Consider the following 14,088-nt stretch of genomic DNA (forward strand, 5'->3'; position numbering starts at 1 on the left):
GAACAAGAGGTGACCGAGACGTGTAACGAATGGCACCCCATACCATCACGCCGGGTGATACGCCAGTATGGCGATGACGAATACACGCTTCCAATGTGCATTCACTGCGATGTCGCCAAACACGGATGCGACCATCATGATGCTGTAAACAGAACGTGGATTCATCCGAGAAAATTACGTTTTGCTATTCTGTGCACCCAGGTTCGTCGTTCAGTACACCATAGCAGACGCTCCTGCCTGTGATGCAGCGTCAAGGATAACCGCAGCCATGGTCTCCGAGCTGATAGTCCATGCTGCTGCAAACGTCGTCGAACTGTTCGTGTAGATGGTTATTGTCTTGCAAACGCCCCATCTGTTGACTCAGGCATTGAGACGTGGCTGCACGATCCGTTACAGCCATGCGGATAAGATGCCTGCCATCTCGACTGCTAGTGATACGAGGCCGTTGGGATCCAGCACGACGTTCCGTATTACCCTCCTGAACTCACCGATTCCATATTCTGCTAACAATCATTGTATCTCGACCAACGCGAGCAGCAATGTCGCATACGATAAACGGCAATCGCGATAGGCCACAATCCGGCCTTTATCAAAGTCGGAAACGTGATCGTAGGCATTTGTCGTCCTTACACGAGCCATCACAACAATGTTTCACCAGGTGACGCCGCTCAACTGCTGCTTGTGTGTGAGAAATCGGTTGGAAACTTTCCTCGTGTCAGCACCCTGTGTGAATGCTCTGAAAAGCTAATCATTTGCATATCATAGCATCTTCTTCCTGTCGATTAAATTTCGCATCTGTAGCACGTAATCTTCGTGGTGTAGCAGTTTTAATGGCCAGTATCATATTTGCCTACTGCAACGTGTAATTTATAAAATTCTTCTCGGGTATGCAGCCGGATCATGACGTCTTCAAGACACAATATTTCTGCTATCCAACTGGCCGCCATCATCAGGTGAGAGCGCTGGTGCACAATCTCGCCGGCGAGATTGTGCACCATCGCTCTCACCTGATGATGGCGGCCAGTTGGACCGCAGAAATATTGTGTCTTGAAGACGTCATGATCCGGCTGCATACCCGAGAAGTATTTTATCAGTTATTACGCCGGGAAAGCCTTCGTAGTCACAACGTGTAATTTAATTAAATACCTTGCCGCTTCGTGTATCTGCTACCAGTCACAATGGCTGTTATTAGAAACACATTTCGACATGTGTGTGCACATCAGGCTGTGCATACATTTAATTTTCGATGAATTGAAAAAGTAATTAATACAGCTTTACGCTGCCGCGACCGTTCATTGGGAGGGAATTGTAGGAAGAAACAACTGCGTTGGCTTTTTAAACGAAAGAAATATATTCACTAACAAAAAGCGGGTGAACAAAACATACAGCCGTTTGTGTGTTCCTCTATGGCAGAGTTGACCACTAACCTTAGCAATGTAAACCGCAAATTTATGGACTCATACGAAGAGACTAGTAGTCACCATTAATGAATAAATATTTGTTTTTTTTTTATTGTATTGCACAACAAGAAATAAGAAGTTACTTTTCTCATTTGCTTGTTCGTGCGCTCATTTTCGTTGTGAGCTGTTTGGAACCTAGCTGAAAGTGCAGTTTACACAAGTTCACTTAAAGGGTAGACCGGGGTAAAAATTTTTCTTCTTTAGCCTAACTTTTTATTGGCTTGAAGTGTTCCTTAGAGGGTTTGTTTTTAAGATTCATTCGTATAAAGTGCACCGTAAATTTCGAAACACGTTAAAACCGCGGTTTACTGCATCAGGGTTCTTGTGCATCCGAGCGCTCGAAATACTGAATAGGTGAGCAACCACTCCATTTGAGTTCTTCGTCTTCTTGCACTTCCAGTAGCTCCAACTGCAGAACTGCTGAATCCTTTGTAACTGTTGTGAAACGGGACAGCTGTCTCCAGATTGCCACGTTAACTTGAGGAAGAGCTGCAGTAATTTTCTTCGGACATTTAAAAAGAGGGAATGTTATTGAAGCTTAAAAGACGCTGCACTAAATCAGAAATGAGTTTTTTACTACCTTGTGAATGTACATCGTGTTAGTGGTGCAAGTGCAGTATTTTTATTGGTGACTGAGGGCAGTATACCGAACAACATTACACCAGTGTTTACTTCACAGGCAGGCTAATAAGCACAGCCATTAGGAGTAGAATGTTTTTAGGTTGGTTAGTACCTTCAAGTTTATGTGACAAAAAGGCAAGCCACTAATGCTTATTTTCCCTTGGGTAGCAGGTGACGTGTTGACCTGTGAACGTCGGACGCAAAACGTTTAGTCTATACTGACAGGCGTAATCCACTCGCAGTTCGTGATGCAGCTACGACGATGCAGAAAAAAATCAGGTCGTAAAGCTTGTGACGTGTTTGAGGGGAAGATTCGTAGAGACAGAGAGGGAAAAAAATCACCTAACACAGAGGACTGAGTACACACTGAGGTGCCAATGATCACAGTACCTGCTATTATACCCCTAACGCCAAGTAAGTTTAGAGTTTATAAAGGCAAAAGTACAGCTGCAATAAATCCAGTCACTGTATGTCATCAAATTGAGTGAAATATATTCCTTTTTCTTTACTGTACCCAGTAATTGCAAAAATCCGCCTAGGGAAGTGCCTACCAAGCTATCTCACTAACAAGTAAGCAATACAAAGATGCATCATGAGACTCGTCATTGTTCATGAAGGATTTGTTTAATGGTGTGATCTGTCGTGTTAGCGGATGCCGCTGAAACTGTTTAAAACTACCCGCTCGACCTGTAGATGCTGGAAATATAAATACTGAGTCATGCGTTGCCAAGGTGTCAAGACAGTTGGGGGCATTATGTTGCCGCAGGAGCAGTGTTGTGGCCACCCCTGGTCTACATCATTTCGACCCTGTCATTGAGATATTTAGGCACATTGTTTTCAAGCAAAGTGTAAAGATTAACTGCTGTGGAGAATGCCCAAGTTTTTTTTTTTTTTTTTTTTAATTCATTCAATGGTCATTCTGAACGTAGTTTTTAAAATCTGGGACATTTCCCACTGCAATTAGCTTGGTACTCTCTGCTTGAAAACAATGTGCGTAAATATGTCATTGACAGGGTCAGAATGCTACTGAGGGGTGGCCACAACGCAACAAGTGGCGTGAAATAAAAAGATTTGCACTGGACGGCCGAACAAGCACAGTTGGAGTTCAAATGGTTCAAATGGCTCTGAGCACATTGAGACTTAACATCGGAGGTCATCAGTCCCCTAGACTTAGAACTTCTTAAACCTAACTAAGCTAAGGACATCCATGCCCGAGGCAGGATTCGAACCTGCGACCGTAGCAGCACCACAGATGGAGTCTCCCGCCCAATAGTGCCATAGGACGGTAATTTTTTTCACTGCGTTTGCCAAGGTTAAAAGGAAGAAAATGTTTTGAAAAAAAGGTCATAGTTTAGTTAATGTGTTCTCTTTCGTTTCACAAAGAAAGTTGTCAGGCAACAATGATCAGACATGATTATCGGCATGTGGGTGTAGAAAAGAAGAACCAATCGGCAAGATAGTGGAAAAGCGGAGTCCAAGTTAAAATGTTTCAGCTATAAATGTATCTGATTAAGAGAACATGTATAATAAAAAATGTACTTTCTATTTGCCCGCCACGTCTCTGTATAGCGTCGTAAACGGCAGCGGTGCCTTATCGGGCGCGGCAGCCACGACTGCAGCGCCCCTCGCGGTCGTAATGAGTGACAGGAGTGCGGCGCACAACAGAGGCGCGCGGCAAAAATCGAAGCCCATTCCACCGCCTTCAGCTCGCGCCCGATATATTATTTCAGTCATCGGAAACCGAAATCTATTATCGAGGCTCCATAAACTCCTTAAAAGCATTCTCCCAGACGGCTTAATGCAGCATTTTACGATATGCCGTTTAAAGGAGACGCCGGAAGGTGGCAGGTGAAGTGGGAGGCGCGAATGGCGGCGGCAGTCAAAGGCGAATGGAAAGAAAGGAAGCTGCTGGGGGAGCCGGCACAAAAGGGCGGCTGTCGTGCGAAGCACACCCAGCACAGGCCCATCACCCAGGGTTGCTCCTTCCTAAACCCCAGCAGATTTTACGGCTACAGCCCCGGCTCGTGTCGAAATACTCTACTAGTGAAAAGGTCGGCCAGCTGACGAAGGTGGCCAGTGTTTCTGGCCCTGTAATGAACGCCAACCTACCACCTTGCGATTTCAAGATGCGGATACTGAAATTAGCCGAGGAAGAATGGGCGGATACTTGGCGCCTTTGTACGAGCAGCGTTTAATAAGCGGTGCAATACATTTTCTTTCTTTTTTCAAAGCAGGTTAGTTTTAATCAGGATTTCACTACAGCACTTTATTTCCGACTGGCTACAAAAGCCTATTTTTCAACATGACTTTATTGGCTGAGTCGTGGGGAATTGAAATTTTCTTCAGAGGAGAGTTAATGTGGGGGCACTCCACAGATTGCCGGTTTGTTTCCTGTTCTATGTGATGAACCTAGCCGGCCGGGGTGGCTGAGCGGTTCTATGCGCTACAGTCTGGAAACGCGCGACCACTACGGTCGCAGGTTCGAATCCTGCCTCGGGAATGGATGTGTGTGATGTCCTTAGGTTAGTTAAGTTTACGTAGTTCTAAGTTCTAGGGGACTGATGACCATAGGCGTTAAGTCCCATAGTGCTCAGAGCCATTTGCACCATTTTGATGAACCGAAGTTTCATCGTCTGTAACGATGTTTGACAAGAAATTGTGACGTTCACCTTCGAAAAATGGTTCAAATGTCTCTGAGCACTATGGGATTTAACTTCTGAGGTCATCAGTCCCCTAGAACTTAATAAAAAATGGTGCAAATGGCTCTGAGCACTAAGGGACTTAACATCTGTGGTCATCAGTCCCCTAGAACTTAGAACTACTTAAACCTAACTAATCTAAGGACAACACACACATCCATGCCCGAGGCAGGATTCGAACCTGCGACCGTAGCAGTTGCGCGATTCCAGACTGCAGCGCCAAGAACCGCTCGGTCATTCCGGCCGGCCGTTCACCTTCTTTTAGCGCGGGAAGTTCCGGACAGATGGTCCTTCGTTGCTCTTTATCGTCTTCCTTTAGGTGACGACGAACCCAGAAGTCACACACCTTTGAGTACCCCAACTGCTGGACAAGTGTGTTAGCACTGCCAACAGAGACATCCAGAGGAGTAGCAATATGTTGGTTCCAATCTGATCACCTCAAATGAGAGTGTCCGACGTTCCAGCATTGCCGGAGTCAAAGCCGTGTGCGGCAGGCCGGCACGCGAGAGATCGGACAGTTTCGCGCGACATTTTTGCGATGAAGACAGACGCGTCGAGGACTCATCTTGCAGAAACTCTAATATTTAATATGCCACTTTTTTCTCACTCTGTGAAATTCCTTGGTTTCCTTCTCGACATGTCAACTTCGGCAACTGTTGTTGCAGATAAAATACAAGGTTTGCTTTGTTTATTGTTGCCATTGCTCTGATCTGTATCAACACCACTAGCACTGTAGGACTGTTGTCAGTTACTAGTCGACTACGCAGTTCAACTACACTCCGTAGCTTCATGCTGTGCTCACCAATGGATATATCCAGTCGCTCCCCCTATCGCCATTAGCAGCCGATACTCTGGTTGCATGGCTCACAATATGTAGAGCATCGAATGCCGTAAAACATCATTGGCCTTTTGCGACCTCGCACTCAACGGGTTCTCGTAAGTTTCATCCGCACTCCGCTACTGCCCACTGCGTGACATCGGCGAGGGCTATATATACTAACCTGCAACTGAGTAGGGGGCAGAACGTGACTGAAGGCAATACCTCCGTATACACACATAAAAAAAAGTTTTGCATCACCTCGGTTCCGAGAGTTCCGGAACCTGTACAGAAAACTGGAATAGAGATGAACATAAACATCATTTTCGCCCATTTTATTGCTAATGAAATCCACGCATTGCCTGTTCCACCACCATACAGCGAGACCTTCAGAGGTGGTGGTCCAGATTGCTGTACACGCCGGACCTCTAATACCCAGTAGCACGTCCTCTTACACTGATGCATGCCTATATTCGTCATGGTATACTATCCACACGTGGAACACGTGAGGCAATACTGACCTTAAGACTTATCTTAGAAGATAGATTAAGGAAAGGCAAACCTACGTTTCTAGCATTTGTAGACTTAGAGAAATCTTTTGACATTGTTGACTGGAATACTCTCTTTCAAATTCTAAAGGTGGCAGGGGTAAAATACAGGGAGCGAAAGGCTATTTACAATTTGTACAGAAACCAGATGGCAGTTATAAGAGTCAAGGGGCATTAAAGGGAGGCAGTGGTTGGGAAGGGAGTGAGACAGGGTTTTAGCCTCTCCCTGATGTTATTCAATCTGTATATTGAGCAAGCAGTAAAGGAAACAAAAGAAAAATTCGGAAGAGGTATTAAAATCCATGGAGAAGAAATAAAAAACTTTGAGGTTCGCCGATGACATTGTAATTCTATCAGAGACAGCAAAGGACTTGGAAGAGCAGCTGAAAGGAATGGACAGTATCTTGAAAGAAGGATATAAGATGAACATCAACAAAAGGAAAACAAGGATAATGGAATGTGGTCGAATTAAGTCGGGTGATGCTGAGGAATTAGATTGGGAAAAGGGACACTTAAAGTAGTAAAGGAGTTTTGCTATTTGGGGAGCAAAATAACTGATGATGGTCGAAGTAGAGAAGATATAAAATATAGACTGGCCATGGCAAGGGAAGCGTTTCTGAAGAAGAGCAATTTGTTAACATCGAGTATAGATTTAAGTGTCAGGAAGTCGTTTCTGAAAGTATTTGTATGGAGTGTAGCCATGTATGGAAGTGAAACATGGACGATAAATAGTTTGGACAAGAAGACAATAGAAGCTTTTGAATTGTGGTGCTACAGAAGAATGCTGAAGATTAGATGGGTAGATCACATAACTAATGATGAAGTATTGAATAGAATTGGAGAGAAGAGGTGTATGTGGCACAACTTGACTAGAAGAAGGGATCGGTTGGTAGGACGTGTGCTGAGGCATCAAGGGACCACAAATTTAGCATTAGAAGGCAGCGTGGAAGGTAAAAATCGTAGAGGGAGACCAAGAGATGAATACACTAAGCAGATTCAGAAGGATGTGGGTTGCAGTAAGTACTGGGAGATGAAGAAGCTTGCACAGGATAGGGTAGCATGGAGAGCTGCATCAAACCAGTCTCAGGACTGAAGACCACAACAACAACATACTATCCACAAGTTCATCAACGCACTGTTGGTCCAGATTGTCCCACTCCTCAACGGCCATTCGGCATAGATCCCTCAGAGTGGTTGGTGAATCGCATCGTCCATAAACAGCCTTTTCAATCTATCCCAGCCATGTTCGATAGGGTTCATTTCTGGAGAACACGCTGGCCACTCTAGTCGAGCGATGTCGTTTTCCTGGAGGAAGTCATTCACAAGATGTGCCCGATGGGGGCGCATTGTTGTCCATGAAGACGAATGCCTCGCCAGTATGTTGCAGATATGGTCGTACTATCGGTTGGAGGATGGCATTCACGTATCGTACAGCCGTTACGGCGCCTTCCATGACCACCAGCGGAGTACGTCGGCCCCACATAATGCCACCCCAAAACAGCAGGGAACCTCCACCTTGAAACTTCCTGGCAGACTAAAACTGTGTGCCCGACCGAGACCCGAACTCGGGACCTTTGCCTTTCGCGGGCAAGTGCTCTACCAACTGAGCTACCGAAGCACGACTCACGCCCGGTACTCACAGCTTTACTTCTGCCAGTATCTCGTCTCCTACCTTCCAAACTCTCGGTCCGGCACACAGTTTTAACCTGCCAGGAAGTTTCATATCAGCGCACACTCAGCTGCAGAGTGAAAATCTCATTCTGGAAACATCCCCCAGGCTGTGGCTACGCCATGTCTCCGCTATATCCTTTCTTTCAGGAGTGCTAGTTCTGCAAGGTTCGCAGGAGAGCTCCTGTAAAGTTTGGAAGGTAGGAGACGAGATACTGGCAGAAGTAAAGCTGTGAGTACCGGGCGTGAGTCGTGCTTCGGTAGCTCAGTTGGTAGAGCACTTGCGCGCGAAAGGCAAAGGTCCCGAGTTCGAGTCTCGGTCAGGCACACAGTTTTAATCTGCCAGGAAGTTTCATATCAGCGCACACTCCGCTGCAGAGTGAAAAAATCTCATTCTGGAAACCTCCACCTTGCTGCACTCGCTGTACAGTGTGTCTAAGGCGTTCATCCTGACTGGGTTGCCTTCAAACACGTCTCCGACGATTGTCTGGTTGAAGGCATATGCGACACTTATCGGTGAAGAAAACGTACTGTCAATCCTGAGCGGTCCATTCGGCATGTTGTTGGGCCCATCTGTACCGGGCTGCATGGTGTGGTGGTTGCAAAGATGGGCCTCGCCATTGGTGTCGGGAGTAAAGTTGCGCATCATGCAGTCTATTGAATACAGTTTGAGTCGTAACAAGACGTGCTGTGGCTGCACGAAAAGCATTATGCAACATGGTGGCGTTGCTGTCAGGGTTCCTCCGACCCATAATCCGTAGGTGGCAGTCATCCACTGCAGTAGTAGCCCTTGGGCGGCCTGAGCGAGGCATGTCATCGACAGTTCCTGTCTCTCTGTATCTCCTCCTCCATGTCCGAACAACATCGCTTTGGTTCACTCCGAGACGCCTTTATATTTACCTTGGTGAGAGCCCTTCCTGGCACAAAGTAACAATTCGGACGCGGTATTGACCTTCCAGGCTTGATGGAACTGCAGACAACACGAGCCGTGTACCTCCTTCCTGGTGGAATAAATTGAGCTAATCGGCTGTCGGACCACCTTCGGCTAATAGGCGTCGCTCATGCATGGACGTTTACATCTTTGGGCGCGTTTAGTGACATCCATGAACAGTCAAAGGGACTGTGTCTGTGACACAATATCGACAGTCAACGTCTATGTTCAGGAGTTCCGGGAACTGGGGTGATGCAAAACTTTTTTGATGTGTGTAGAATGGCGTGTTGTGTGGCAGGCGGGGAGCGCCGCTGCTCTTTATACAGACAGTCAATCCGTTTGGTACATAACTGTTAACAGGAAGCAGGTAGGGCTGTAGATAATTATCGATATATGTTGGCGACATTTTTGCTCTCTATATATCGATATAAAAATGGCAGTATCCAGCGCCGATATTTTTATTTTATATTATATTTTTCACAGTTTTTTCGGTAAATATTTGAAGTTGTTCTTTTGAAACGGTAGTAGAACATATTTTTACTTTCCTGGTGTGAAGTAGTCGAGCTCTCATCAAGTCCAGTCCTTCTCTTTGATTGTGTGAAGCAAGTATATGTGGCACAAAAGAAATAGTCCAATTGCACTGAGGGGTGGCGGTGTGAATGGAATAACAAGATTTCCGATACTCGACGGAACCTTTTATTGTGCCACTTAGATGCGGTTACCATTGTTGGCATGGTTATCGCCAAGCGTGAACGGGCATTGTTTGTCTTTAAATTATTGCTCTAAGGGGCATAGACAGGCTGCCAGCTTGTCGATGAACAGAAAAACTAATAATAAATAAAAACATAAATATACAGCTCTAAAACCTGCAATACATTTACAATTAACAGCCGGTATTTTCATAGGCAGATACATCGATACTCTTCCCATCGATTTATCGAAATGTCTATTCTTCCTTTCAATGTATCGGAAAACGATAATGACATTTTAGTATATCGATATATCGCATTCTCTACATTTTTAAAAACAACAGTCCTAGAAGCAAGTGTGTCGTCTCGTCCACATCACATTCACCTCGCGGACTCTCCAGTGTGTGTCACCTGCGTTGTTTGCGGATCAGAGAAATTTTGGAAATTTGCGGTAAAGGTCTTATGGGACGAAACTACTGAGGTCATCGGTCCGTAAGCTTACACACTCTTTACACATCTCAGAGACTCCTCTCCAAGGGATCCATGGAAAACGATAAATGTAAAGTAATGTAATACTACTTAATCTAACTTAAACTAACTTACGCTAAGGACAACACACACACCCATGCCCGAGGAAGGACTCGAACCTCCGACGGGGGGAGCCGCGCGAACCGTACAAGACGTCATAGACCGCGCGGCTACCCAGCGCGGCGTGGATCACAGAAGGATGTTTGGATTTGATATGTCAGATGCTGGCTTTCCTCAACCACGTGACTCCCGACCGGATAACTGCACATTCGCTTCTCTTCCCGGATGATGTGTATTTTCCGAGAGCAAAAACGAATTTGTGACATGGATAAGCGCCTACGCCGTCCAGTACTTGCTTGGTGACGGTGAGAAGACAGTCCTCGATTTTTGGAATTCTGAAACGAACGGCACTGTACAATCCTGCGGAACCCAAAGTACGAGAAATAATTTTCAAATTTTCCCTGGAGCGCGTCCGCAACTCATGTCGTAGCTGCATTATTGATGACAGAAGTTGAATTACGAACTTCTTTTTTCGTTAACATTGAAGGTTGTAGGTTCGAATCCTGGCCGGGTTCCTTTTTTTCATTCTGCCTAAAAAAAAATATTGAGAGGCGAGACAGCCGCTGGTCCAATCCGTTTCGTAGATTAACAACGAGGACTGGGGTGGCGGCCAACCTGGATGTGGTTTTTTTGTGGTCTCCCACATCCAACTAGGTAGCCATGTTGCGCCTCTAATACGTATTAAGGAAACTCTTAGCAAACGGTATTGCACTTGGCAATGTATCTACACTAGACGCAGACAGATGGGGAACACGGAGTCCACCCCAGGGACAAGTGGTGGCGTCAGGAAGGGCATCCGGTCACCAAATGCCACGAAATCGCCAAAACAGATAAACAACAACGTCGTGCCCGTAGAGAAAGAGGAGAAGAAGACTAGATCAGTTATTCTATCTAGGACGTGCGGACATGAAAAACAGGTATTTCAACAAAGATATAGGTAGGAGACCAATACAGGAGGTGACTGTTGCTTTTTTTTTTTTCAGCGAGTGAAATGTACTGATGACAGATATCGGTCCATAAGTGGGAAAAGGTTTTGATACTATACGCCAGTTGTACAAAATAACACTGAAGCAGAACACGGAGAAACGTACGAAAAAAAAAAAAAACTGGTAGATGGCATAAGATGTCAACAGGAACGTAGAAGAAGGACCAGGTTATAGCGATACCTGCTAAGGTATTAAAAACAAATTAACCTGGTAGAGCAGAAAGCAGTTTCAGAGTAAATAGCAGATCATGTACCACAGATTATTGAGATCGTAGGGAGTGTCAGGTACGTAGAGAGATTAACTTGGACCAGAAAAGTGAAAAACTGCGTCAGGTTTTACTATAAAAAAGACTGGTGATAGTTCCAATAGTTGTAAACATATTTATAAGGGATTACACACGATACTGTGACACGGAACTGTCTGCTATAAATTTACGAGGATTTACGGCAAAGAACACTAAATACAAGTGAACAATTTCAAGCCGAATGATCTAAGTACCTGATAACTGTTATTTCATTCCATTCTCTTAGCGCGCCAGTACCTCTGTTTTCTTTTCGCCCTGCTACTTGAACTACAAGACGTTTTCTATCGTCTGTCTGAGAATCAGTAAGCAACGTAAGCGACATATCTTTGACATATGTCAATGAAATCTATCTTCCCTCTAGTACGAATTCTGAACGTGTAAATGGACTACTACTAGAAAAGGAAACGAAGTGACTCTTTGGTGGGCTAAACAGGAAAGATGATGATGCACTTACTGGAAACCAATCCCTCCTATGTCACCAGGGGACTAAGGTAAAAACAGGACAAGAGACAAGTCAATTGAGTACCATCTGTGTGAGCCTGATGCGTCGGATCTGCACTGTTTAAGTTATTCTTTGGCAAGAGGAAGATTGTGAGTGTCCGCCTCTGATAAAATTTTCAGAGAGGTGGACTAGTGCGAAGTACACCGCAACGTGAAGGACACAACTACGACGTCGTGCTTCAGGAGGACACCAGCACGCTGCAGGAAGAAGGGAGGAGGAGAGCAGCAGCCCGGCAGCCCGGCAGCACGGCTTGCGCTACTCACACTCGTCGTGGTCCTTGGCGGTGACGGTGAGCACCGTGTGCTGGATGTCCTCATTCTCGTCCACCTCTGCCTCGTACAGCGCCTTGTCGAAGTACGGCGGGTTGTCATTCTTATCCGCGATGCCGATGCGGATGAACTTCGTCACTGGAACACAAGGAGAAACACACGCGTCAAGCGCCGAACAACAGCCGTGGAGTAGTTCATCAGAATCTTAGAAGAGGTCTTAATGGAGGCCGCAGTTGTGGTTGTATTAGTGGCACTGATATTTTCAGCTGGTCATGGTATCTAACTTTTGTGGTTCCAACTTCCTGAAAACAAGTTGCCTACAGATACTGACGAGTTGGTAGAAAGGTTAATGTACTGGTTATGCACAGGTGTTCAAATTCCTGTGGGGCCATCGAGATTAGGCTTTGTCATTTCTCACTACGCATAAAGGTGAGTGCTGGCTTGTTTTCTTTTAAAAGGACAAGTCTGATTTCTTTCCCCAACCTTGTCGGACTACTTCTTGTCCTTATCGTCGACGAGACGTTAAGCGCCGTCCTTCCTTTCTTCATTTATAAGGCACCTCCCTCGATACACACGAAGCAAAAAGTCCATGATCGGTGGACCTCTTTATTTACATTCTGAGCAGCTAGGGAACTATCTCTCTTCGTAATCTATCCAGCGTTGACAAATCTGCATGTTGCTTCCGTACCGATCTTCTACACACCATAGTTCGTAAAATATACAGGGTGGTCCATTGATAGTGACCGGGCCAAATATCTCACGAAATAAGCATCAAACGATAAAACTACAAAGAACGAAACTCGTCTAGCTTGAACGGGGAAAGCAGATGGCGGTATGGTTGGCCCGCTAGATGGCGCTGCCATGGGTCAAACGATTATCAAATGGTTCAAATGGCTCTGAGCACTATGGGACTTAAGATCTGAAGTCATCAGTCCCCTAGAACTTAGAACTACTTAAACCTAACTAACCTAAGGACATCACACACATCCATGCCCGAGGCAGGATTTGAACCTGCGACCGTAGCGGTCGCGTGGTTCCAGACTGTAGCACCTAGAACCACTCGGCCACCATGGCCGGCAAACGGATATCAACTGCGTTTTTTAAAAATAGGAACCCCCATTTAATGTTACATATTCGTGTAGTACGTCAAGAAATATGAATGTTTTAGTTGGACCACTTTTTTCGCATTGTGATAGATGGCGCTGTAATAGTCACAAACGTATAAGTACGTGATATCACACAACATTCCGCCAGTGCGGACGGTATTTGCTTCGTGATACATTACTCGTGTTAAAATGGACCGTTTGCCAATTGCGGAAAAGCTCGATATCGTGTTGATGTATGGCTATTGTGATCAAAACGCCCAACGGGCGTGTGCTATGTATGCTGCTCGGTATCCTGGGCGACATCATCCAAGTGTCCGGACCGTTCGCCAGATAGTAACGTTATTTAAGGAAACAGGAAGTGTTCAGCCACATGTGAAACGTCAACCACGACCTCCAACAAACGATGATGCCCAAGTGGGTGTTTTAGCTGCTGTCGCGGCTTATCCGCACATCAGTAGCAGACAAACTGCGTGAGAATCGGGAATCTCAAAAACGTTGGTGTTGAGAATGCTACACCAACATCGATTGCACTCTACCATATTTGTATGCACCAGGAATTGCATGGCGACTGGGCACAAGAGAAATTACGGTACGATGACAGATTTTTTGCACGCGTTCTATTTAGAGACGTAACGTCATTCACCAACAGCGGTAACGTAAACCGGCATTATATGCACTATTGGGCAACGGCAAATCCACAATGGCAGCGACAAGTGGAACATCAGCGACCCTGGCGGGTTAATGTATGGTGCGGCATTATGGGGGGGAAGGATAATTGGCCCCCATTTTGTCGATGGCAATGTAAATGGTGCAATGTATACTTATTTCCTACGTAATGCTCTACCGATGTACTACAAGATGTTTCACTGCATTACAGAATGGCGATGAACTTCCAACATG

At 45.6% G+C, this 14,088-nt stretch overlaps 1 protein-coding gene across 1 annotated transcript in view; it reads right to left on the reverse strand.

Moving 5' to 3' along the window:
- Positions 1–12,474, reverse strand: part of LOC126263300 (neural-cadherin-like) — a 420,924-nt gene extending 408,450 nt beyond the window's left edge. The window contains exons 1-2 of the mRNA XM_049960388.1: positions 12,438–12,474; positions 12,077–12,220 (exon numbers count right to left, since the gene is read on the reverse strand). Of these exons, the coding sequence (XP_049816345.1) occupies positions 12,077–12,220; positions 12,438–12,474 (181 nt within the window). The remainder of the gene's footprint in view (positions 1–12,076; positions 12,221–12,437) is intronic.
- Positions 12,475–14,088: the final 1,614 nt, after the last annotated feature.

The sequence above is a fragment of the Schistocerca nitens genome, chromosome 6, assembly GCF_023898315.1.
Source record: "Schistocerca nitens isolate TAMUIC-IGC-003100 chromosome 6, iqSchNite1.1, whole genome shotgun sequence".
In the NCBI taxonomy this organism is placed as follows: domain Eukaryota; kingdom Metazoa; phylum Arthropoda; class Insecta; order Orthoptera; family Acrididae; genus Schistocerca; species Schistocerca nitens.